The 27,049-nt window shown below is 45.6% G+C and overlaps 1 protein-coding gene across 2 annotated transcripts; it reads left to right on the top strand.

The window, feature by feature from the left end:
• Positions 1 to 3,913: 3,913 nt before the first annotated feature.
• sh2b3 (SH2B adaptor protein 3) lies at positions 3,914 to 26,641 on the top strand. Of its 2 annotated transcripts, none has more exons than XM_037258135.1 (8): positions 3,914 to 4,241; positions 13,400 to 14,548; positions 23,748 to 23,849; positions 23,946 to 24,034; positions 24,618 to 24,769; positions 24,963 to 25,177; positions 25,252 to 25,429; positions 25,603 to 26,641. In XM_037258135.1, the coding sequence occupies exons 2-8, from the start codon at positions 13,427 to 13,429 to the stop codon at positions 25,968 to 25,970; spliced, it is 2,226 nt and encodes a 741-aa protein (XP_037114030.1). In that variant the 5' UTR covers positions 3,914 to 4,241; positions 13,400 to 13,426; the 3' UTR covers positions 25,971 to 26,641. The 2 variants fall into 2 exon arrangements, with proteins under 2 accessions (XP_037114030.1, XP_037114031.1); XM_037258136.1 differs by lacking the exon at positions 3,914 to 4,241 and adding an exon at positions 12,049 to 12,345.
• The last annotated feature ends 408 nt before the right edge of the window (positions 26,642 to 27,049 follow it).

Genomic DNA, 27,049 nt, shown 5'->3' with positions numbered 1-27,049 from the left:
TTCAGCTAAAGTTCGTCCTGCGTCAGTGGCATTCCAGGAGCTTGAAATAGGCGACGCGATGCGGTGACGTCATCGCTAGAAATTAAATGGGTAATATCTACAAAACCGTAGCAGCTCAAACGAACGTTTTTACGGCACAAACCAGCACAAACGAACGGTACCATTTTGGGTCCATTTGACAGTAAATGGGGGGAGGGTCGACGTCACGATCGAAATGAAATGTGTAATATCTACGAAAACGTACGAATGTTTTTGGAGCACCAACGAGCGGTAGCCATTTTGGGTTCATTTGGAGCAGATGGGGCGCTGGGTGGACTCTGGATGACCTATAAAGTAAAGTCTCATCACTAAAAAATTCCGTTGCAGCACAAACGCATTTTTTTACGGCACAAACGAAATAAACTTTTTTCCTTCAACGTTGCGTGGGGTAGGGGGCCAGCTTCACGCAAGTGTAACATAGGTAACAAGCGCCGTGGCCGTTTGTGTTGAAAGGCTTATCGGTCCATCCGTGGATTTTTGTTTTCTGCTTTTGTTGTTGAATAACGATAGTCCACCAAAATGACACTGGGTCCCCATTGTGACCTGCAGTGAAAATGAAAGAAAATGTTACGTTTGCCTTCAAAAGGTGCATTATTTATTCAACTGTTATTTCTTTTTTTTTATAGACTGGTGTACTCCGTGCCATTATCTGACCGCATACGTTTGACATTACCATACGGGGCGCTGTCAGCGAGGAATTTTTCAGTTGCCAGGAATACATCACTTTTGCTTTTGAGGAAATAGACAGACACAGCTCCTGAAAAGTCATCTGTGAATGATGGCATACCTATAACCATCTCGACTAGTTGGCTCAATGGGACCTGACAAGTCAGTGTGTACCAGCTCAAGAGGGGCATTCGCTTTTTCAACTGATTTGTTATTTCTTGTGTTTATGAATTTTCCTTCTGCGCAGACATTACAATCTCCTCTTGTTTTACCGGTTATTTTCATACCCTTTACCACACTTGGCAATTTCAACACATCATTACAATGTCCCAAAATCTCATGCCATGTTTGGATATCACGAGTTAACATCACATCGTCTTTGGTCGTCATGTCACTGATGGATTCATCAATGCACTGTTCGTTTGGATTCACCGTGCTCACGTAGTATAGTCGTTCCTGTTCCTCAATGCTGAAGACTGCTCCATCCTTGGTCATCAGTTTGTTTCGTCCTTCTTCAAATGTTACTTTGGCTCCATCACTCGTAACTGCTTTTACAGAGATGATGCTTTGAGGGTACGTTGGTTTGTATGAGGCTTTCTTCAACGTGACACCAACGCATCTTCCTTTCTTGTCCTGAAGGAATACCTTAGCGTCTCCTCTTCTCAATGCCACGTTGTTTTCCCTGGTTCCATCGGCTAGTTCCATGTAGTGCTTTGCTGGGTTAAAAGTCTCGTCACCATTATTCCTTTTCTTTTGATGTCCTCTGGAAGGTGTTGTAGATTGATCTTGAAGACAAATGTCTTTTCCGCCTTGTGGTCCTCCTGTTTTTCTGCTATTTGTTTTGCATCGTCTTTCCACTTCACTTTTCGCCTGCACGTCTCATCACTGCGTGAGGCACTTTTGTGATAGTTGCATCACTTCCTAAGCCCTTTTTGGGGGCAATCTCTCACAATGTGTCCACGATTTCCACATCCATAGCAGGTTGCTGATGACACATCCACTTTCATCACATTGTCCGTTTTGATATTAGAGTCAAATTTCTCAGTCTCCTCAAAGCTTCGCAGTTTACTCTTAAACTGGGAAAACGTTAGGTCGTCGCTGCTTTGCGTTGTGTGAATGCTGAAAGGCTTGTCTGACTCCGGGAGTTCCTTCAGAATCGTAGCTTTTATCAGCCCATCACTTATTGTCTCTTGCATTTCTCAGTGATGTGACTGCTTTTTCAGCACGAATTATATATTCAGTGATAGTTTCTTCCGGCTCTTTCTTTAGGGAAGTCGGTTCCGTGTACAGGGCGATAATTCTGGGTTCACCCTGACTCGCGTAATGGCCGCAGAGTATTTCCAGCGCCTTTCTGCCGTCGTCTGCCGCTTCTCTCATTACCAGAGACAAGCTTGTGTCATCGAGGAACTGAATTAGCTCCGCGTAGCACTCTTCATTCTTCTCCGGGTCCGGTGCGATGGTGGATAGGATAGTGTCTTTCAATCCAAGCATTCGTAAGTGGCCGAGGAATTTTACCTCCCAAAGTTCGTAGTTGTTTTCGTGTCCATCGAAAACTAACCGCTGCCATCTTCCTGCTTGGTTGCCGCGTCTGGGCCCATAACCTGTTGGGTTTGCAGCTCCGTAGTCCATTTCCTTTCAGACACAACACGACACGATGGTGTCGTTTGGCATTCACTTCTTTATTGTTCCTCGCTCACTCCCATCTGTGGTCTCTTCTCAAGGTTTCTCATTTCCCCTAGCTGGAGTTTTGAGTTTTTCCTTGCCCTCTTGGGAGTTTAAGATCAGGGGATGTTTGAGAATATTTGCCATTTTTCACATGTCCTGAGTGTTGTTAGTCACCTAAATGTTGAACAGAGGCTGTGATTTAGTCAAATTCCTTGTTTGGCACGCTCAAACATGGCGAATAAAAACTCTTGAATCTCTTGAATCTTGAATCTCAACACCTGTGCTTCTTGGCGCGCTTCCTTACATTCACCAACGTAGTGTCCACAGTACATAAAAGAGAAAACGTCACGTCACTGCAGTAAACACAAAATACGGCATAAGACACTGAACAAATGACACAATGACATATATAATAATAATATGAGAGCACAAATAACTCAACAGTTAAGAAGATAAGAAATACAAGTGAAAGAAAGAAATACAATCCTACGTGTGGACAGGCAGTAAATCATGCCTGTGTTATTAATGGTATGTACTATAAATACCAATGCTCTGTGAGCTGTCTTTGTAGCCCTGGAAAGTGTTATGAGAAATTACTTGTATAACCATACGGCCAAATAGAAAGTAGTTCCTGTCTCATACATCAAAATAAAAGTGTGCCTGAAGACAAAGCTCACCCATCAATCAATTGGAATGTACTTTGGCAGATAATAAACAATTCTTCAAAAAAGAAGAAACCTTTTTGCTTCAAGCTGTTGATTGCCTCTCCCGGTTGAGCTTTCTCATAAACATGAACGTTGTGTACGATTTATCCAAACAAAGTATAATAACTTTATCTTATACAAGTCTGCTTGCTTCATGCTAGCGCACAAGTAAAAACACTAGCATCAATGTTGATGTAGTTATAAACCTTTAAGCAACTTAAACCCTGGGGTTAGGGTTAGGCCTTGGCTTTTCACCAAGTAAAACACACGCTGAGTGAAATGGAAGCTGCGCTCATGCACAACAAATGAGTCTCTTTAGCCCTGTCGAACTCGATTAGAATTCCTGTCTTATCCTATCGAGAGACATAATAGTGTCAGACAATAGCATGTTTGACTGCGCCGCACAGGAAGCGAGCTGTTGCTTGTCATGAGACCCTGCAGCCTCAGGTCATGCCTATTTGCCCCGTGTGGAGTGAATGAGATGAAAAGCAAATTTGTGGGAGGAATTTACATCTGGAGAAGTTAAAAAAAAAAAAAAAAGATCCCCGTGATACAAGCTGTGGGACAATTCATGTGCGCATGGAACCAATGGACCAAGTAGATAGATAAATCAAGCTAGTGATCAGATCATTGATTGTTTGTCTTTTATTTAAATTGATAATCGATGATCGGCTCCCAAATCCTGATCGTGTAAAGCCTAATACTGTACAAATTATGACCAAGATAGTAGGTCTCTTTTAACTGGCATGTGAAGCTTTTATTTTTGGCTCAAGCAGAAACCGGAAAAGCTGTGAAGTATTTCTAACTTGACGTAGCGGTATATCTTTTTTTTTTTTTTTTTTTTTTCCACTGAGCGGAAACGAGGGTCCCCACTTTTTTTTTTCCGCGTCAAGTTCGTGCCTCAAAGTTTTTCTTCTCTCTCTTCTTTTAAGTCAGAGACATTGTCGCGTCAAGTCACAATGGAAGCCAAAGAGACCATTTTGTGCACTTCTTCCCGCTGAGGTCGACTCTTGCTCTAATTTTTCTTTTTCTTTTTGGTTCTTCCCGCCGACGCCACTTTAGTGGCCAACTTTTGGATGCCTTTTCGACACATTTCCGTTATGCGAAGTCCAAACTGTTGTGTTGTCGTCGTGCAGCGGTGGGTGCCCGTCGGAGATAACGGAGAACGTGAGTACTGTAACTCTACTTATTTACATTGTAATACTTCAACAACTTGCTGTCTTATGGCCACATGGCACACTGTCCCCAAACGACGACTCCCCAGGAATGCGTTGACGTTCTTAACACTGCACTTATTTGTTCTTTTCATCTTGAAACTGCTCTAGAGTTGTATTTAAAAGGCGACTAGGAAGTTTTCTGCCAGTGAAGTGCTCAGCGTGCATAAACTTGGCGCGTGTGTGATTGTATGTATTTTTAAGAGAAGTTGGAAAAAGTCCACGTTGTTGTGACGCTGTCATTGAAAAATTAACGTAAGTCTGGCTGTGGTCACCATGGCAATGACGCAGCATGGCACCACGCTAGCCCAACTTTCCTGCACATCTTTGTATATGTACAAACAGAGAGATAAGTTTGTTATGTATTGACATACTTATCATCAAATAGATCCTAACGTCTTAGGGAGGCGTAGAAATTGTATGCATACATTTCTTATTACCAGTTTAGTTGCCAAACTGTTTTTAACGCCTGTGCCTCACCGTTCTGAGATTAGGGGTTCGAATGTCAGGTACAGCCTTACTGCGTAGAGTTGAATGTTTAGTAATAATACAGCCTTACTGCGTAGGGTTTAATGTTTAGTAATCATATTAAATGTACTTTTAGGAAGGACATTTTTAAATGTTCAAGAATCACTAGGAGACAATAAATTGCCCATAATACTGATTGTGAATGGCTGTTTGACGACATGGGTTGCGACTGAAAAGTCCAAAAGGTGACGCGCCCCGTGTCCAAAATCAACTGGGACCTGCTCCAGATCATTTGTACCCTGGTCAGGATGAGCAGCATAAAAAACAGATGGTTGGATGGACAAAAGAATACGCAACAGGTGTTAATCGAAGCTAATATGTTACTTAATAAGCCTATGATCTCAGTTGTATTTAACTTTAAAGTGCAACATGTTTGCATTTAATCTTAACTACTCTTTGTGTTCAAACATTTACTTAGGTTAATTTCTTTTTTTATCCAATAATTAAAAAAAAAAAAAAACATTTCATATGAATTATCATTTAAGAGCAGTTCTTCATTTTCCCATATTATAGTGCAGTGTTCAAACTGTGCGTGAACTTACAGCAGCTTACAACGATCCATCCATCTATTTTCTGGACCGTTTTGTCCCCATGGTTGTCGCGGGCATGCTGGAGCCTATCCCAGCAGTCATCGGGCAGTAGGCAGGGGACACCCTGAACCGGTTGCCAGCCAATCGCAGGGCACACAGAGACGAACAAGCACTCGCACTCGGAGAAAACCCACGCAGGCATGGGGAGAACATGCAAACTCCACACAGGGAGGGCCGGAGGTGGAATCGAACCCGCACGCTCTGAACTGTGAGGCGGACGTGCTAACCAGTGCATCACCGTGCTGCCTGGCTTACAATGGTATTTATTGCTAAAAACCTCTGTCTGATGTTATTATTATATACCATATATTTGAAAGGCATTTTGAAGTGTTGCTTGGTGTAAAAAAATTGAGAAGCAGGGAGTCAGAGATGAACTGCGTTTGTTTCCGCATTAAGCCATACACAATGTGCAACATGGAGGTTGTGCTTAATTTTTCGAGAAGAAACCGGATGTCCGCCGTCGCTGGCGGATCAGTCCACGTGACCGCGGCCTCACGCCTCACCGCTATCGGCCGGCGTCTCTTCCTCTCTGCTCTGGGTTTCCAAGAACTCCGCCACGAGTGAGGACCGACAAGCTGAGGGAAAAAGAGGGAGGTGACGGATTGGAGGGGGGGCACAGAGGGAGATAACTGCCTGATAGATCGGAATGGGAATTTAAAAAGGAAAAACCAAATTAAGGCGGAAATATAGAAGAGAACAAAACTTTGTGCAGCAGAAAAGTGGTGCAATTTGAAGTTCAAGCCATCATCGCCCATGATGTCGGTTAATTCCCCACACATTATTTCCTACGAGATTTCCTCGTTTTCTGGAATGTAAACGAGCATCGTGGAACGCTTAGTGTTTGAATTTACAGGTTCTGCTTTTTGTCTGGGAGCTACCACAGTGTTTAGAGTTGTGTGTTGTGGAGGTTTTTTTGTTTTTTTTTTTAGTGCAAAATAATCTATAAAAAAAAAAAATTCCCAGATTGTGCTCATGTTTGTTTTGAGGACAACACAGAAGTGTCGTCTTCAAAGCAGCCATAATTAGAGAGCGTTTGCACTTTGGGTCTTTACTCCGACGTGAATGTTGGGGGAAAAAAAAAAAATTTTGATTACAGGTCCAGTTTAGTTGCAGTTGTGCAGCGGATGGACGGTTGATGGGAGGAGTGGCTAGGTGGGTTGGGGGTACGTGTGCCTGCTTGTCGGTGCTGCGGTTGGTTCTGGCGCGGGGATGCGGTCAGACAAACACGCCCTGATTGTTTGCCGTTTAGTCACAAGACGCTTCGCCAGGCGTCATGGGTACATCTTGACATATTCTTTCGCATGGATTTACTGCTAGCTAAATTTTGTCTGTCTCAGTAAGAGCCACCACTTAACCCATTCAGTAAAACAAGGTCCTTGAAAACAGCGGAACCTGTGAGGTAGAACAATTCATTTATCCGATAGGAAATGAATTTTGCCGTCACTATCGGGGTAATTTAGATAAAACCGAGTTCCCGGGATGAATCGACTTAGCTTTACCACTGAGCAATGACTATTAGCTCGGGAAAGCGTTATATAAATAAAGATGGATTGTATCGTCTTGAAGTCGATTAATCGGCTCATTCGTTTTGGTGGTTAGTAGGTGCAACAAAAAAAAACGATCATCTCCAATTAGAATTCCAGGAATTCAGACGAGACACACGCGCTAATTCCTCTCCGAGTTCCACGCCGGTATTTCACGTCTGTTAAGCGTCTTCACAGTTTGAATTAAGTCGTCACACTTCGGAATTTGTCGCTCTGTAAGAGTGAGAGACGGCTTCGTATTCCCGGGGTGGAATCTTTGAGGCGTGTTTTTATGGTGTGAATTCCTCTTGGCTCGGATGTGAATGATGGAAAGTCGCTTTCAGATCTCCTGCAAACAAGCGTGTGTTTAAAGATTCCAACAATAAGTTGCGCTTCATGTTCTTGGACAGTTTTTTTTTTTTTTTTTTTTTACTTTCAAGTCTGTGCAGCTGCATTCAAGCTCGTCCATTGTTTCGACTGTATGCACAGTGCACTTGAGAATGCGACTTGTGATAAGAACTGACCATAAATATTTGACTTGTAGAAATATTATCTATAGTGCTGTTTTAAAAAAATATATATATACATATATATAATCCTACAGCCAGTCTGTAGAAAATTAACCTGAGAAGTGAGAACTATTTTGAACAAAGCCGTTTGTGTTTGTTATGCCAATATAAGAGCAAGGTTGTTGGACTTTGACCATTTATTTTTCTCCGTATTAAATCTGGCTGAGTTTCGTCATGATCTAAAAGGGTATGGAGGCTTCTCAAAGCACTTGTCAAGTTTCCCAACCAAACCAACTTTGTTGATCCATATTCCCCACCAAGTAGGCAATTTCTGCAACACAGCATCCCGTAATCTGATAGTGCCATCACACCGCCTCTGATACGACTTGAGATGGTGTAAATGGCGAGGTCAGCTTCATCCCCCTGTTCCGTGTTGGTGCCGAAACAGCGAGAAGAGGGCTAGCTGCTGCTGCTTTTACTGGCAGTGTAACAGAGGCTTGTATGTTTGCTCATGGAGATGCTAATAAGGATCGCTTTGTGCTTTGTCGTGTATCGCCAACAATCTTCTGTAGTGTCTGCAAGCCCTGATGCTTGCCACTGGCCCCGTTCCCAAGACCCCCCCCCCCCCCCCCCCCACACACACACACACACCACCACCACAATCACGTGTGCATCCTTCCAAGATGCCTCTGCTCATCTTAGTCATTAGATCCCTGTGCTTTATTAATTCCTCAAAATGACGATAACGATGGACTGCGGGGCTTTAATTGACATTTTTTAATTCATCCTACTTAAAGGGAGTTTGTGATTGTTTGCTACCAGGAACGTTTGTCTCCGTCCCTTTCGTGGTCATGTCTCGTCCGCTCTGAGTCTGTTGTTGTATTCCTCATACTTTGAGACGTTGCTTTTCAGTTTTCCCCAGCGCGCCTCCGAGTTCCCAGACCACAGGAAATGGCCCCGCGAGCAGTACAGCTTTATTTCTGTGCGTCTTAAGAATAGTCGCATTGTGTCGCCGAGGAGCGCGCATTGTTGTGGGAATGCACAACCCAGTTGGAGAATTGCGCTCCAAAGCAAAAAAAAAACCTTTGCTGACTTTCCGAGTGATTACCACCTTACGTTTGTGCTTGCTTTTCTCGGGAGGGGAAAATAAAATACTGAACGTATTGCTCATAGGATACAGTAGTTTGTAAATGCCAAATGTAAGGTAAGGGGCAGGGGTGGCTTAAGGTTGCGTGGCCGCTCAGTGTTGATACTTCAACAGAGTTGAATTCAGAAGAATTTCGGAGAGAGAAAAAAAAAACGTCCACCGGGCTGTTTTGCAGAGTCGCTCAAGGCCTCCCGCTTGTTTCACCACTAATCAGCTGATGCTCCGCTCAGGCTGTGGGAAGTAAGACTAAGGTTATCTCATGTTTCAGTGTCGCTTCCTCCTTTACAAAATGTCCTTCAATTATGCAAGCAGGCGCGCGTGCGCATGTTTGTGCATACGAGCGCGTCGAAGCGCGATCTCGCCTTTCTCTTGACGCAAGCACAGAGGGAAGCCGAGACCCGTCTCGTCCCGTCTCGTCATCCCTCGTGTCGTTTGCTCGGCATCGAGGAGTCGTGCACTTTTGCACAGCGGTGCTTCCCGCTGGCCTTTCGCAGCAACTTGTCGTGCTCGATTAGAACATTTGAAGCCAACGTTAACTGAAAAAGGTCACATGGTGTCAGTTCTTCCTAACTGGAGTTTTGGATAACGTGAAGCGGCCTGCTTTTTGCCTTTAATAAATAAATACGAAACGCTTATTGGTTGGCAGTCCGGTTAATCTACCTACATCCTCTCAGCTTTACAAACTTGCACAATATGATATGAATTCAAGCTCAAATCCCGATGTGCTTTCCTTTTAACCCAGTGTGGCTTAAATATGAAAATTCCTGAAAATTGACCTGATTATTAAAACTGCGCCTTATAATCTGGTCGTCAAAAAAAAAAAAATCCTAAATTGCATTTTTATTTAAAAAAAAAAAAGAGTTGTCTAACCTTTCCACCAAACACCTTCCTGCTTGCTTATCATTGTTAAAGAACCATTTGGCGGGTGTTGAAATGGATGAGCTATCCGTCAAGCCCTCCATCACAGCAAGATCTCTACCATTGAACACATGACTCATCGTATTTCTATCGTCATTGCTATTTTTCATCCCTCTTTAAATTGCACTTTGTGGACAGAACAGGATGTGGAAAAATGGAAGAAAATACCAAGTGGATCCTCAGTGCAATTACAATAGCTTCCGGAAAAGCCCAGGCCTTATGGAGTGTCACTCAACTGGAGCGCCATCAATCAGTCAGCGCCCATGATGTCATCACAAGGATATGTACATTGGCTTTACGTAGCAGTCGGCGCTTGCCAGGGCAGGGCTCCCGGTAGCTTCCTGTCGCTGTGATTGCAGCCCACACCGAGTTCAGATCCAGTCTGACTCAGTCTGACTCCACCACCTGGACCCAAACCTGTGATGTTCACACGTTCTGATCTCACCCTTATTATTCACTCATCCTTCAATGGCTCTCGTCTTAACTTTTCTCCGTTTGGCTTTCTTGTTTTATTCCCCCCTTTTTCTTCTAATAACCCCGTGCCCACACACTCGCTACGCTTTGCAAGTGTAACCCACACTGATTCACTCTGTGACTCACACAATGAAAATTCAAAGGTGGTAACAAAATCTGTTTTTCATCCCAGACACTGTGATGCACATGTTGCCTTGTTTTTTTTTTTTTTGGGTTGGTTCCCCCCCCCCCCCCGCTCCACGTTTTCGGGGAAACCACGTTTGATGTGTCTGATCAATTCATTTCATGCAGTCCTATTAGACCACAAGCTGTTTGTCATTGATTGTAAGAGGAACTTTGGATTTTTGAAGATGCATAGAAGGACAAAAAAAAAAAACCTTTCCGGCCCCGCTAGTTTGTGCCACCCTGCATATGAGATAACAAAACAAAACAAAAACAAGATATTTGAAAAATAAAAGCTACATTGTCGATTGGGTAACTGCTTTTATTGTTCCCGAAGGCAATTCCGGACTGAAGAAATATGTTGGTCTTGTGGGTCAAGAACAAAGACCATTTTAAGGCTCCTTAGATAACATATGTAGAATTGCAATATCAGACGACCACACCACAAAGTATTTTGGTGCCGCTGACGGGGCAGGAACTGATGACACTCTCGGTGCCAAATTGTGGTCAAGTGGGTTATTTATGACCCAGGAGAAAGTACATCGTCATTGTCGGCAAAAGTGGAAGGCAATCAGTTAGTATTTTCCTGAAGTTTTTCTGAGACTCATCTCAAGACAAAAACTGGTCATGAGGACTACAGCCCGAGTGTTGTAGTAGGACAACAAGTCCTTGTCATTTTGAAAATGGAGCAAGTTGAAAAAAAAGTTGCAAGTCAAAGCTTTAATTTATTTGCCCTTCACGCTGTTACATTTATGATGTAACCTTCTCTGTGCTAATATTAGAAATGTGCCTATTCCGCCGTGTATTAAGTTCCATCAGTTTTGAGATTTTGAACTTTTCTCAAATTCAATTTTATCAATGGCACGCCAGTGTTGCTTAGAGAAAACTGGAAGTTCCCCAGTCATAGTTTAGTGATAATCGAGTTGCCATTACGTTTGATGATTTGTCCAGTTGAAACGAAGTCGCTTTTCTCATAAACCACTTGGCAAAAAGTAACCTAATTGTGCAATGTACAGTACCAATGAGCTGCAAGCAGTACATCGTTTAGGAACCGGCCAGAATGCGCTGAGGTCTGTAGCGTGCCCGAAATCAACCCAGTCAGTCACGTGGTCGGTCAACCGGCTCGTCATCATTTTGATGATGAGCTCGGTTCACGTTTCAAGCTTCGGTTCGCGCAAGTTCATTTTTTTAACATGTCAAACGTTCTTCTATTAGCGGCACGAGACTCTCTGAGAAATACTTGTTGCAAGCTGCTTTCCTGGAAAACAATTTAAGCCAGCAGCTGTTTGACACGTGAGTATGTCCAATAAAGTCCTCGCTGCCTGTTTCTGATTTGAAGATGAAGCGATTGTTCATCCGTCTTTCTCGAGACCTACTCGGTGACTGATGGGGGATGTTTTGCTTTTAAGCAAAGAATGGACTTAATGGACCAATTTTGTGGTGGTTGGCACTCACGCATTAGTTTGTACAAAAATGTACGTTTCCCCCACAAGCTTGGATTAGGTGCCCGGATGTCAACTGCGGATGCACGGAAGAGGAGGACCTGGTGATGAGGATGGCCATGGGAACAGTGGCGGTCTGAGGTCCCCTCCACCCCCCGAGGGATACAGCGAGAGGAAGTGTGTGCGCATATTGAGTCATTCATTGCTGAGTCATCGCTGGGCTGGCCATGCAGATAGAAAGAGCCTTCTAGGGGGGCCAGCTGCAGGGGCGCAAAGGGAGCACGCACTGAGCATGCTCTGTAGAGTACAGCAAGGGGGGATCGGTCGCCGTGACAGGACTCCTCTAGGAACTGGAATGACGCAATATTTCATGAGGCCAACTTTTTTTGGGTTTGCTCACACCACTGTGTTCAGTTTTGCGGCCAAATAAGCAAGTGTGATGTAAGCTCGGGCGCAGAAGCGGCCGCCGTCAAGTGGCGTCACTGGGGACATGTGCAGAGATTTGCTCGGGAGATATAATTTGTCATGTTGGAGCATATTTTGCTGAGCACAAAGAAGCACACACACACACACACACACACACCTTCTATTTCTTGTGGCTTTCTGTGATCTGTTGGTCAACTGAGCGTCCCTGCCACCTCCACGCATATGCATGCGTATTTTATTTTTACTTTTTTTTAAACATATTCACAAATACACACACATCCAGCCATGCTTCCTGTTTGTAGAAAAGACCCTTCACCTGCTGCACGGGAGGAAAGCTGGTATGTATTTTAGGTTCTAGTGAGCAGGCACAAAATGTGTTTTCATATCTTATAATCCTTTCATGAATTGCAGATAGAATATGAATTGTAATTTGTTTTATTATGTGGGATCCCTGCCAGACTGAGCTTCTACTACTGGATATTTACGCATATATGTATTTGTTCTCACTGGTGGACAAAAGCATGGTGGACAAGATCTGGATTTCCTTTCGAAAAAAGACTGACTACAAACAGTTTCTTTGTTGACATAAATGGTTGATTCATGAAACCACCACGCCATGGCTTTCTAATTATACCAAGAGCTGCATGTTGGGCGCCATTTGTGCTTTTTACTTTCACACGGGCACACTTTGTTTGAAAGCAAAAGGTGCTCGCGTGTGCGTCGGAGGAGTCGCGTCTTCAAACGGGTCGGTCACGTGTCGTCGTTACCCGAGCGAGCGAGCGCACAGATGGTGTAGCCGGCCGGCAGTGTGGTTGATTGAGAAATTTTCCAACCATGCTTCTTTAGTCAGCCCTCATTCAGTGTCCATCTCAATGACTTATTGCCATCTTCATTCATTTCACATTACTTGAGCTTCTGCGATCGTCACGGCGGGAATTTGGAGCAGATGTAATCGTTGTAATTGCTTCCACTCCTTCTCATTTTTGCTCTTTAAGTCATTCACTTCCTTAGTGGACAGAAGATTTCCTCAAGCTCTCAAGCTCATGATTCTGTCGACTGAGCAGAGCCAGGGGAGCTGCTGGCCCAGATTGGCCTTCTTTTCATCCAGAGACTTGTGTAACTTCATTTGTGACGTTTGAGATGGACGGGAGATAAAACCAGACTTTGGATGTTCCTTTACAAACTTTCGAATATTTGAAAGAAATCCTTTGACTGGATTCTTTTTGTTAAGTGGTTATTGCACGACTCTCAGCATTATCTCAATTTGCTCCGAATTACATTTCAATGTCTCTGTGTTTTGTAACTTTTTCTTTTTTTTTTTTCCCCTTCCCACTTTTTTTTCAATCTGCCGTGCCCGCCTATTTATTTCCTTCTGTGTTTGCTTCTTTGCAGTGATTCTCAGCCGGTCTGGTTACTGCAATGAATGGTAACACATTCCATCCAGCCAGCACCACCGCAACAGTAGGAGGCGGCCCTGGCGTGGCGGCGCTCCCGAGAGGCTGGAGGGAGTTCTGCGAGCTACACGCCATCGCCACAGCGCGGCAACTCGCCGGACACTACCGAAGCTTCGCCAGGGAGCGCCCCCAGCATGACGTCCTCCCGCCCGAGACCTTTTCCAAGCAGTTCACCGACCTCTTCCAGCAGCATTTCCGCTGCGAGGTGGACAAGGACGGCACGGCTCTCCAGCAGAGCGCCTGCTCCGCCGCTCCGGGCGCCGCTCCGGGCGCCGCTCCGGCGGTTCCTCCGGTTCCATCGCAGACCGTGATAGGTCGATTGCGAATCGGCGCTTTGTCCGGCGTGCAGGACTACCGGGAGGCGGGTCGACAAAGCGGAGGTGCCGCTCTCTTCGCCGTGGTGTCGCCAAAAGTGGAGCCGGTGAGCAGGGAGCAAGAGCGGCCTCTTCGATGTGCGGCGGGAAACCCCCGTTCGGGAAACCCGGTGCTGCTCAGGGGCTTGACCCGTACCTTGGGCAGCGGGTCGCTGTTGTTCCGTAGCCGTAGTGACGAGGAGCTGTCTGGCGCAGACGCTCGACAAACACCCGACTCTCTGGCGCCCGGTCCGGCCCACGCTGATGTCACGCACTTCTCCGTCAATCAGATTCGGCAGTCTGTCAGACGACTTTTTAAGAAACGGCCCCTCCCCAGTCCGCCTTCGTCACAGGACCTGTCCGCCAACAACAACAACCCCGCCCGGTCCCTCAGCGGCCCCGTAAGCAGCACGGCGGCCTTGGCGTCTGAGCAAACGTTAGCCTCCTCGTCTCTCAACTCTGAAAGCACGCCCACGGCATTGTCGCCGCTCTCAGGGGCAGCTTCCAACTTCTTGGATCGTTTCCGTTGGTTACGCGGCGGGAGCGTGAGGCAGAGGAGGTCGGAGGTCAGCGGCTGCTGCAAAGAGGGCCAGCTGAGGTACTTGCTGGTGGACGACACCATCTCAGACTCTTTGCCGCGATGGCAGCGCTGCCGCCTGCTGGTCAGGAGGATCCGGGACGCTGAAGGCGCAGGAGGCGAGGGCTACCAGTTGGAGCTTTATGATCCCCCAAAGGTACAAGCACGACATCTCGCCGTTTCATCTGTACATGTAAAAGAGGTTCAAAACCCCCAAAAAGCGTCGTCATATTTGGTCAGCCCACTGAGCTGTAGATGTTTTCACCACTCTATCATCAAACAAAGCAAACTACATCTCGGCCTCTCACACATAAACTGGCAAACACACCACACACCGGGGGGCACAAAATCATTTCCTGCATCCAGCTGTTTTCGTCTCGGAGTTTCCCCCCTTCCATTTTCAAATCGTCTCGCTCTTCCCTCTGTTTGTTTTCACGAGTAAAGATGATCCACTCGGTCCGCCTTGATATTGAACAAGCTGTGAAATGCATCAACCGGAATTCAGTAGAGCTTGCAGACTTCCCTTTTCCCAGGTTCTAACTGCCGCCATCATAAAATGTGTTTAACGTAATGGTTTAACATTGCCATTCCCAGTACGTATATGCCCACCGATTAATCGAATGCTTTTGATTCGACGCAATGAGCATTTGTGACTTTAATCATTTGGGCTTCCAATTAGACTTCTTGTGAGGTTTTAGCTCTTTTTAGAATTGCATCATAATGTAGTATTTCACATGTATCGTATCGGGTAAGTAATTGTGCGTGTGTGTGTGCGCGCCGTGAACTAATTTGCCCCCTTGTCACCGATTAGCGTCTCACGTTTTCTCAGTATGACGCACATGCAGTCTATTGTTACACGTAACCGCGTTTGGCACTGGTAGTGTACGACGCTCAGTTTCTTCAAAGTCTAAACACAAATCCATGTCCTCTTGCACTCTAGCGAGTCGATACGCCTCCCACGCTGCTTCCTGTTTGTTTGGGGCTCTCACTTCAGCCACATGCTCTCAAAGTGTTCCACGTGTGACTCCGCTCGGACTCCCGACACCAAACTCACGTTCGTGTGTCAGCTTTTGGGCTGAATAAACGACACGCTTTGAAATAGCGCATCACTTTTGATCTTTCTTTACTCATGCATGAGCTGCCGGTGTTTGGCTCCCAGCGACGTCATCACAAAACACGGCAATATTTGAAGCCGGTCCAGCTGGGAGGCGGCTCCAAGTGGCTTACTTACTTGGTCACTCGTGGAAACAGAGCCGCCGCGTCTCACCTCCGGGTGGGTGCGCGCGTGTATCCCGGCCCGCTCGCTTAAGCCGGGTCAATGAGAAAGATCTTGCGTGCGTGCGCTCGCGTTTTATATTTAGGAGCCTCGGAGCTCTCTGCCAGCTGCGAGCCCAACCGCATGCTCGAAGTCATCGACTTAATGATAGAGTCGGAGGCCCGCGCATGCGTGTACGTTTGCGCAGCACGGCCAAGGTCCTGGCAGGACTTGGCCCGCCAAACGCATCGGGGTTCTCGCACTTTGTGTTTGTGCACACGCGTGTGGAATCTTGGCAAGGCAGAGCGCCCCGAGAATGGCCTTAAAAGGAAGGAGAAGCTGTTCACTATCATGCGCACAATTTAAGCCTCGTGAGGGAAATGTGTTCAAACTTCACCCACAACAAAATAACTCAGTGTATGGTCAGTGTATGAGCACCAATGTGGCACTCGTAAGCGCGTCCGGTGTCGGTGACTTGTATTTATATCGTTTCGGTTCTATCGGTCATTTAGCGGGAAGAGGATGTCACGTCTCGTCCCCAGCCGGTCCACTATGTGTCCGTTGTCATGGTTTCTGTCTGTGTGCTCGCCCCTCCCCTCCTGTGTGCCCTTGATTAGTTTGATTATTCTCACCTGCCTCTTGTTACCGGTCGTGTATATAAGTCCTGTCTGCCCTCACGCCCGGTCGGGTCATTGTTGTCGTGATGTCTTTTGGTTCCTGATGTCGTAATGTTGTTGTCTTCATGTCTTTTTTGGTTCCTGTCGTTTTCAAGTCTGTTTCGGTCAGTCAGTCAGTCAGTCAGTCATGTTATCGTTTTGTTAAGTCATGTCAGTTTGCCGAGTCTGTCTTTTGAGTTCCTCCAATAAACCCTGGTCCAAGCTGCATTTGCTCGCTCTGCTCCATTCCGATCCCTGACAGAGGAAGCTGTTTGGTCACTGATAATGTCGTTCCGGCCGTGACGCGGCCGTAACGAGTCCAAAGAATTAATCAGAAAACGTAATCATCCCGCCTGTCTGATTACACGGCCTGCGGTGACAATGAGAGTCAAAAGCAAAGTCAATAAAAAGCAAATGTGGCCTTTCCAAATGTGGCTTTTGTCAATGTAGGCAAAAGCAAAGGCTCTTTCACTTCTGCATTGTCTGGATCGAAGGCCACATATTGGAACATGGCATTGTGCCATCAAAGTCTTCTACATTATTAATCAAATGCAAAACTTTAGTCAAAACAACGCCGCGTTGAATGTATTACGTGTGTCAAACACTAAATTTTTCTTTAATTATTCTTGAGTTTGAATTTCAGGTTTGGCCTGCCTGTCTGCCATTTGCATGTCCTCCCCATGTTTGCATAATCTTTCTCCAGGTACTTCCGCTTCCTCCCCACATTTTGCTTTTTTTTTTTTTTTTTTTTTTTGCAGACTGTCTGGTTTTGTGGATTTGATTCAAGGCTCACTAGATCGGTTTGCAGCAGAGTGTAACGCGGTTGGGATGAGAAAAGCGAAAAGGGTGGCGTGTCCTCTCTCCATATTGGGATTCCCCCTGGACAAAAGTGGCCACATTTCTGACTGAAATCACAAAGTTATTTTTCGCAGCCACTAAAACAAAACGCTCACTTAAGTACATAGGCTTTGTTTTCTTCTGCACGCGTGATGACAAAACAGTCGGGCCAAAGATGCTTCCCTGCAGAAGTGAATCTTGTCATTTCAGCTGAAAGGACGGAAGCCAGAACGACGTCTCAAGCCTTAGCTTCGGTGTCGTCAACCTGTAAACAATTTACATTCCGTTCCGTGCCAAATATGAAGTGGTCGCAGTTTCTCCAGATTGTCATCTGTCAGCTCTTTGCAGCGCGAACGCTCGTTCCTTTCATCCCACGCGGTCGCGCACACAAAGAGCCTGCCGACAAGTTCCCAATGTTGCCAGGAAAGTTGTGGTGTCGCTCTTCTTTCCAAAAGCCACTTTAGTTCCCACAGACGGCCGAGTGTGTTTCCTCGGACCTCCTGTAGGCTTTGTCCTAATCACATCTCAGCTGTGTGTTTATTCCATTTTTTTTTCTCGCTCTAATCTTTCCCACATGGTTTCTTTTCATGCTTTTTTTTTTTGTTTACTTGTCCTTTGTCATCTGTACGTGTTGCCCTCCGCTCTTTATTGGCACCAATCTATTGGAAGGGAAGACTGGAAAATTTGTCATCCGTTTTCAGCGGTGTCTCGGAGTTTGAACACCCTTCCAGTATTAGCATTAGCATTAAGCTTTACGATCTTTATTCCAATTTTGCTTTATGGGTCAGCATTCTTATTTTTTCATGTTTGCCTTTTCCAAACTCAAGGGGGTCAAGGGAGCTGCTGGGCAGAGGTTACGAAAGGGCGTCTGTACTTGTAGCATCATTTTTTTGATCAGCTCGACTGCCCGGTTCAGCTGCTGCGTGTTACTTTAGTCTCTTGTATGGCAACATGCAGCATTAATTAGCCTCGTGTCGTTCGCATACCACAACCACACATGGGGCCCAGTCAGCTGAAGCAGAAAGCAAATGGAAGCATCTGAGAAGAGACACCATAAGTCAGGAAAGAAGAAAGATTTGGAAGGGTCGTATTGTTGCCTTGAGCTCAAGCTTTGCTCGAGTCTTGTGTAATCTGGGCTCACAGAAGGCTCCTTTGTGTTTCACGGTCGATATTGTTACCTAAGTCACTTCTTAATTGAGGTGGGAGGAGTCAGGTGGATCAAATCATTTTTTAAGAAACCCATTTTTTATTAAATATTTCTAGCTTGGTATTTGCACTCTTTATTTTTTTAATTAATTAATTTTTTTACAATCTTCTAGCTTGTTAAAAAAAATTGTGTAATAATAATATGAAGAACTCTAAAAGTTTGGCGGTGCTTGCATTCTCTTTATTTATGCAATTTTCTAGCTTGTTAAAAAACCTGGAATAACACTAGCTTGTTAATAAAAGTAGTTTCATATTAAAATTTTAAAGAACTTTAAAATTTTGGGGGTGCTTGAATTCTCTTGAAATGGGCTCGGGCAGAAGCTTAACTTTGACTGTAGCGAATCCCTTCAAAGTGCACATCATTCAGTTTGCACGTGCGTTTCGGTGTGAAAAAAAATCAAGAGAAACATCTCAAGGAAGTGAAGTGGTTAGAGTCATGTGGTCAAGATGTTTGTCAGATCTCGCTCTCGTTTCTGCGGGAGGCCGCTGGCTGGCAAACGGCCTTTTTCATGCATGTGCCTCTTTTTTCTGATCCATTTTGTTGAGTTTTTTTTTTTGCCTGGTTGTGTGCCAACCGGGAACCAAAACACAAATGAAACGGGACCCTGCCGAGCTGCACGTGGAAATCCCCCAAAGTAAAGCTGCAACCAACTTTGTCCAATACCTAGAGATACAGATAATACATAATCATATCCTTCCTATTAACATTTAACGTCAATTAAAAAAAAAAGCCAATGTTGATGATCATTTTTTTTCAACAAGCTCGTTCATTGTGCAACCTCATCCCTCCCTAAGCTGTTCTCTCTCTCTTTCTGTCTCTCTCTCTCTCTCTCTCTGTGTCTCTCTCTGTATCTCTCTGTCTCTCTCACTCACTCACTTCTTATTGTATGCTTCTCACTTGTAAGAGAATGTTTCAAAATCCCCACTGCCAGTAGAACGGATCCGTATTTTTAAACATTTTGGCAGAGTATGACCCTGACTAGTCACGTTTGGCGCCAACGCCGGTGTGGAAAAAGTTATCACGGCCTGATTTGATCTGGTTCCCGATGCAGGCGTGCTCGTGCTCAGCTGGTTCTGGGAAGTGACTGAAGCGCTCACTTTCACGAGTGCTTAACAAACTTCTCATCCAGACGTCATTGAATGACCCGCTAACCGGCTCCTCCGTTGAATTGCAGTTAGCGAGGGATTTTTCATTGCTCTATAACAGACACACAAAGTCACACGCCAACACACGAAAGCAATTTTCACTCTTCCGAAGAGGAGAAAAGTTGCTCTTGATTTTCGGCAGTGATGACGACGAAGTTCCATGCTGGCATACGTGCTCAATAAAATGAGAAGTTTATGGTGGCGGTGGCGGCATATGACAGTGCCGCAAATCTTTCCTGGCAAAACTTATGTGTATGAAAAGAGAAAGAGAAAGGTTGAATGAGGATGGGGTTTTTTTAATTTGTAGATATTTTTTTTTCATAGGTCTTGAATAGTATCAAGTGTTTTAGGGCAGCTTTGGTAATTTTCTTCTTTGGTAATATTTTAGCTAATTCATTGAAAGGGAGCCAAGTTGACTTCCGTGAATCTTTGGTGTGTGTGTGTGTGTGTGTGTTTTTTTCTTTTTACTTCTGCATATTTTGCCAGCGCTTCACAATTTCTCAGAAGCGCAGAGAGAAGCGAACTGACACATTTATTCATCCTCCTCCACCAATTTCCTAGAACCCTCTCCTCGATCAGTTTTGCTAGCCCAGCAGTAGCACGTTTTAGTGTGTGTGCGCACGCGCGTGTGTGTGTGTGTGAGCGTGCGTGTGTGTGCGCGCTTTTTAAAAGTAAGTAAATGTGCATTCCGTTGCCACATCCTCCTCCCTGCCACAGATGGTGGCGATAGGCGATGAGATCGAAAGCTGCCTTGACTACCTCGGTTGGAGACATCATTTTTCAATGTTCTCACTGGACTCTTGATTAGGTACAACTGAAAGGAGATCCAATACAAACATTCTGTTTTGTTTGAAAACTGGCAAGCCTAAAAAAAAGGACTATACCGGGAAATATTATCTTAACAAACTTAGATGTCATGTAAATATGAATGAAACCTAGAATGCAACGGAGGATAACCAAAATAAAATAAATTGTAGGAATAGCAGAATGTCCGTTACCATAGCAATGGCCTTGCAATTGGGACCCTGGGAATGTCACCCAAGTGTGGGCGTGCTTGCTCAGCACTGCATACGTCCGCTTCGGACTTTGCGCACACGAGATCGCGCGGTCACATCTGTTGCCGTCTCTGTTTTGGAACCGCGTCTGCGCCGTGCGAAGGTGTGCCGAGGAAGCGTGACCGTGTGCCTTGGAAGGCCGCGGTGAAAGTTGAGTCAATGTGAGAAAGAGAGAATAGTCATAATAGGCTCGCCACATCTCAAAGCAAACCTTCTTCGAAGACTTTCTCATCTGAATATCACTCTGCTATTTTCATTCACAATTTGCATCTTTCCGAAACTGAATTTTTGAACGGTTCATGAACATTATTTTTTGTTTATAAGTCGTATCAGGACTGTTGCATTCTTTCAAAAGTGCCAACCATCGCTCAACTTAATTTGTATCAAAATGTGATGAGGAAGCATCAGGATATTCATTGACTGGAGGGCGTGAAATTCAAGCACACTCGGGAACGGTCATTTGAGATTCCGATTTTAAAAAAAAAAAAAAAAAATTCCGTGGGGGCTTTACTTGCTCTCACTAGCTTTCTCTGTGCGATGTCCAATAGTGTCTCCATAGAGCTTGTGGACATTTATTTTTTTATTGATTTATTTCTGGACATTTATCCTTTGACATCGCTCGTACTTTATTCCTCCTATGTGGCCATTCCTCCAAAAAAAAAAAATCTCAATCAACCCGGTGAACCTAATGAGTGTGTGCTTGTATGTGAGCATTTATTGTGTGCGTGTGAGCATTTATTGTGTGTTATCTTGAGATGATCAGTCATCCGCATGCTCTGACCTTGCTCCCTCAGTGGAGTTGATTCACCAGTTTAGATGTGTTGCTCAACCACTCCAACATCTGCTGCGTGTTTCTTCTCCTTCTTCTTCTTGTTCCTCTTCGGGCCACACATGGTTCCTCAAAGTCATTGCAAACTCATTCACATTCGCACAATCAAATTCTTCTCTGTGAGTCACTCTGGCAAAGAGCTCATTAAATGTCGCACTGGTGGCAGCGTCCCATGAAGGCGCACGTGGTCGGCATTTTGAAATCTGGAGTATTTGACTTTATTTATTGATGTATTTATTTGTTTTAATGAGATGGTTGATGATCAGAATGCGCTGTTTGTAGTTACTTTTATGAAGCAAGCTCTCAAAGCAGTCAAGCCATCATTTCTAAACGGAAGAGATGGAACCTCTTTTGCTTGTATGGATAAAGAACAAAGTAGGGGTGTAAATCGCGGGTTTTGTCACAATACGATATCATATCGATACAAAGGATCACGATACGATTATTGCCGATATCTTAAAGCCTGCTGTGATTCATTCACGATACATCACGATACAGTGCTCCACGATCGATATTTTTATTTTTATTTTTTTTAAATAAAAAATATAGAACAATATCCTGATTTATAACAATTCATACGCAAAATCAACAAGGTACTGCAAACTTTATTTAGGAAATTACAAGAGTATTGTAGTATACAAAGTGCTTATTTTAACACTGAACTTTATCGAATTCCTATATTTTTTCTCATATAAGTAAAGAAAAATGAATATTCTTTCTTTTTTGTAATACCGTTAACTTTAAAGTGCATTACTGAACTATTTATTTACAATAATTTTAATTGTCCGTTGAGCCATCTTTTCTTTGGAATCCAAAGTGCTTCCAAACGAATGACTTGAAGCCCAAAGGGGAGCGAATTTCCTCGTCTTCTTGGACACTAGCCATAGCACCAGCCCGCCCAGGAGCCGCGTAGTTGTCGGCTCCCCTTTCACGTGCCTGCTCTGCTCACAACACAGCACGCCGCGTACTGCTCCCGGAAAGAGGAAGCAAGCAACAATGAACTGGATTTCAAAATAAAGTCGCGTCTAATGTCCGAGGTCAAACACGGCGATATAAATCGATGTTTACGTTTAGCATCGATGCCAATAAATCGTAGAGCATTATATCGATTAATCGATGTGTATCGATGAATCGTTACACCCCTAGAACAAAGTGATTGCTGGCGAAACCATGAAACGATCGTATGTGAGAAGGCCAACGCCTTATATTGGGTTATGTTAACCTTATGTAAGTTGAATAATTTTTTTCTAAAAAAAAGCTAAGTTAGTTTGAAATTCACCTACAGTAAGTTACGGAACATATGTGTTGCTAAGGCACAGTGACAATAAAAAACCCTTTTTATTGATTGTCTTTGTAATTTATTTCTTTTTACATCTCTCTGATATCATCCATTTGTTTTATTGCGATGTGAAATTATCTGCAGTATTTATTAAGGAGTTATCTTTGAACCAATAAAACGAATTACAGTGTAGTCTTGTGGGAATATTTGATCCAACATTCACTTTATATATTGTATATGTGTGTATGTATGTGTGTATGTATATATATATATATATATATATATATATATATGTGTGTATGTGTGTGTGTGTGTGTGTGTGTGTGTGTGTGTGTATGTATAGATATAGATATAGTTAAAATAAATAAATAAAGGCTTGGCCACAGGAGGCAGATATGCTAGAGCAACTTCACTTTTAGTCACTTCCTCATTATCACATCCGACCCAATGAGTCATTTCCCTCCCTCTCATCTCCGTGTCAGGCCGCCAGCACACGTTTCGTTGATGATATTAGTCGCCCGACATTCCGACTGATGGCGCCCATTCACAAAAACTGGCCATCTGAGCAAATGGAGCTGCCGTGCGGTTAATCTGTTCTTTGGTTGCGTGTGCGTGTGTGCGTCTGCATGTCGGATTAGCGTAGACATTCCTCGGGCTCACACACACACACTGTCACATGGACTCAGACTCATCCAGCGCACAAAAGCCCTGGAATCTGCTCTCCATCACTCCCTCCTTCTCCCCACAAGCGACCACCCCCGCTCCCCCAACGCCGTTTCTCTCGCCGTCTCGTCTGTTTCCTTTTGACGCTTTTGTTCTCTCACGCCCCACCCCCTCCGACCGCCCCCCCCCCCCTCACTCACATTTCTTTACCGCGCTCCCCGGCGTACAGCGTGTTGTCACATGGGTTGCCATGTTGATTCTAGAGAGGCATGCGAGCCTCTTCTGTGCTCCATGTTTGGACGGGAGGAAGTCTTAGCAGAGCGGCAGGGGAGCGATGATTGCTATATGCATATGCTCGTGCCCCCCCCCCCCCCCCATGCCGCTTGCTGAGGCGCTGACATGAAGGTCTATCGTTGTCTGTCTCTTCCAGGCCTCCGCTCCCAAACTGACGACTCACTGCTCAGATATCCAAGAAGTCCGTCGCTGCAACCGGCTGGAGATGCCTGACAACTTAAACACGTTTGTTTTAAAGGTGCGTGATTGTTGCTGAGAGCCTTCACTCGATCGTGTAGCTCCGTTTCAAAAGCCTCTTTGTGTGCCCCCCCCCCCCCCCCCCACCCACCGAAAGGTTAACCGAGGAAGTTTGATATTTGAGACAGACAACGACCAGCAGGTCAGCTCCTGGACCACCGAGATTAAAGAATGCATCAGCAACAGGTGGGAAACATGACGCAACCAAGACGACTTCTAAGTCTCTCATGTTTAGTTTGAGTCCATTCCCGTTGGATGAAATAGTCCCCCAAAGTCGACTTCATGCATGAAGTGGACAGGCATGCAGCGCAGAGGAAGTGTGGGGGAGGGCTGATTGCTCTGGAGAATAGCCCAGTTTGTCTCATTTCTGCAGATGTCCAAATGCACACACGCACGCAGAGTTCAGAGGTCACCCTTGACCCCTGCGCAAAGTCACATTACACCCAGAGTATTTAGGAAACACAACCTAGCAGGTGCGATGTTGAAACAAGGTCCTTCTGTGTCATACGACATAACTTGCTTTCCATGTAGCGTACACACACACACTCTCTCTCTCTCACGCTCTCTCTCTCTGCCTCTCATTGTCTCTCACTTAAACAATTCAGCACTGCATGCTTGAGACACTTGTAACAAGTTACGTAAAAATTAAATTGAAAGTGTGCCTCTGAGCAACATTCATGTGCAGCGTGTGCGTGTGTGCGTGCGTGTGTGTGTGTGTGTGTGTGTGTGTGTGTGTGTGTGTGTGTGTGTGTGTGTGTGTGTGATTCAGATTGGGCAGTGTGGATCTGGAGCCCCTTCCCTCCCCGGCTGACAGCGCCGTTTCGACCAATCACAGGGCAAGCTCCGAGTCTGGAAGTCAAAGTGATTGGCGGCCCGCTTCATCCCACACGGCCCCCCAGACTCGTCCTGTCACAATTAGCTGTAAGTATTTTGTCCTTTCATCAAGTTGTCGAATGATAAGCAGTTTTCCTAGGGTGAGGGTTGAAAATGACTGGAATGCAAACAAATCTCATAACGTACGTGGATTCCATTTGACGAATATAAACGTCGACGGCAGTGAATGCCTGCTTTTCGGGTGCAGCCGCCGACCTCTTCCCATGTTGCTGCTCCTCAGGCCCAGTCACCTTGGCTCTGCCAGAGCCGCTCATCCACAAGACGGATCACTTCCTTTTCTCCTACCCGTGGTTCCACGGGCACATCTCACGCGTCAAGGCGGCCCACTTGGTTCAGAGCTCGGGGGCCGAGGGGCACGGCGTCTTTCTGGTGCGTCAGAGCGAGACGCGGCGAGGGGACTACGTCCTCACCTTTAATTACCAAGGAAAGGCCAAGGTGCGCCGGGAAGCCTCGCAAGATCTCGTTCACATTCAGGGTCCGGTTCTGATCGGCCATTTTTATGCGTGCAGCACCTGCGTCTCTCGCTGACCGAGTGGGGGCAGTGTAGGGTGCAGCACCTGCGCTTCCCTTCCGTCATGGAAATGCTCAGCCACTTCCGCCTCTTCCCCATCCCGCTGGAGTGCGGCTCCGCCGGCGCCGTCACGCTCTCCAGCTTTGTTGTGGCCGGCTCCAGCCCCCCGTCACAGGGTGAGCGTCGCCTTCAAACTCCTCAGCCATGTATTTATTTGATCTATATATATATGTATTTTTAATTGTATGATTATATGAATTTTAGGTTCATCCTGAAGTGTGACTGAGCCTAACTATGTGTGAGAAGTGGCCATGTTAGTGAGTGTTTTTACCCCCCCCCCCCATGGCAGGTCAGCTCACTGGCGCCCTCTTGGTGCCGTTCTCGCTGCACCGCTGGAACTCGGAGCCCAACGTAGCTCATTGCGGCGCGTCTCTCAGCTGCAGCCAGGCACCCTCCTCTTCGTCCTCCTCTTCCTCGTCCTCCTCCGCCGCCACGGGCACTTCCGGCCCGCAGCCGTTTCGCCGGGCCGTCCCGGCCCCGCCGCCTCCGTCGAGCGCCGCCGCCTCGGCTGCCCTACGCCGCAGCGAGTCTGCGGGCCGGCGAGCGCCGCTCCGCCACGGCAACCCGCCCGTCATCCCCCAGCGGGACTCGGACTACGAGCTGGAGCCCGAGCGCGGACGCAAGCGGGCCATTGATAATCAGTACATGTTTCTCTGACCTCCCGCCGCCCGAATCGACGAGATGCACGCGGGTTCGATGGCTTCCGCACGAGTGTCCGCAGTGAATGTATTTTGACGTTTGGCACAGGTGGGAAGCAGATGGCTTGTCTTCAAGCCCAGCAAGCAAAAACTATTTTTATACATTTTCTAAAGGCGAACTTTTGAAGGTTGGCTTCAACCAATGCTAGCTTGATGAATTGACAGTTTTATTTTTTATTTTTTCATATTTATGTTGGCTGCCTCCCGTCGCCTCCTTTCGTTACTTTGCTGACGCTAGATCACTTTTTTTAACCCCGACCCCTCAAAAGAAAGAAAGACTTTAATTTTTGGCACAGCGCTCAATTTCTTACACAACCAACAAAGCACTCTTTCTCTTCTTTGAGTCTTCTGATGCTCTGTCACAATATTTCTCACATTTGCGCATTATTTAAATATGAAAGCTACATGGCAGCCTCGAGGCTCGCACGCTGAAGTTCTGGATTTGAATACTTCAGCTTCCTCTCGCATGCATGTCGTGTCAGTCAAGGACTCTCAACTGTCCGCAGATGTGAATGTGAGTGTGAATGATTGTTTGTCTCTATGTGCCCTGTGATTGGCCAGCGACTAGTTTAGGGTGTACCCGGCCTCTTGCCCAAAAGTCAGCAAGCAGCCAAGAGGGCACTTTGGAGATGACGTGTTTTATTTTCTCCAGGAATCCCAAAAACTTACATCAACTCTTTCATAGAGAGACCTTGCAAAATTGTGTAATTTGCCTTTCACACAGAATCTTGTATACACATTCGCGGGTGTTATTCTGCCACGTGTGGCCTGTGTCGTTTTGACACAGAGATCCTGCAAAATAGTGAAGCTCCGCCATTGTATGTCATTTACACAGAAGCAATCTTCCGAGATATTTTTGCATGTGTGCACTTTTGAACTGCAGCACAGCATCCCGCAATGCCAGCGTCTGGTGACAGAAAAAAAAAATGGAACCAAAAATGGGCTCACTGGAACTGGTTCACAACCGGAATTGAGCCAATGCACATATTTGATCTAGATTTTCAAATCGCATGGGATACTACCAAACCAAAAATGACA

The sequence above is a fragment of the Syngnathus acus genome, chromosome 9, assembly GCF_901709675.1.
Source record: "Syngnathus acus chromosome 9, fSynAcu1.2, whole genome shotgun sequence".
NCBI lineage: Eukaryota > Metazoa > Chordata > Actinopteri > Syngnathiformes > Syngnathidae > Syngnathus > Syngnathus acus.
The sequence above is the reverse complement of the archived record's forward strand: the minus strand, read 5'-3'. Positions and strand labels throughout refer to the sequence as shown.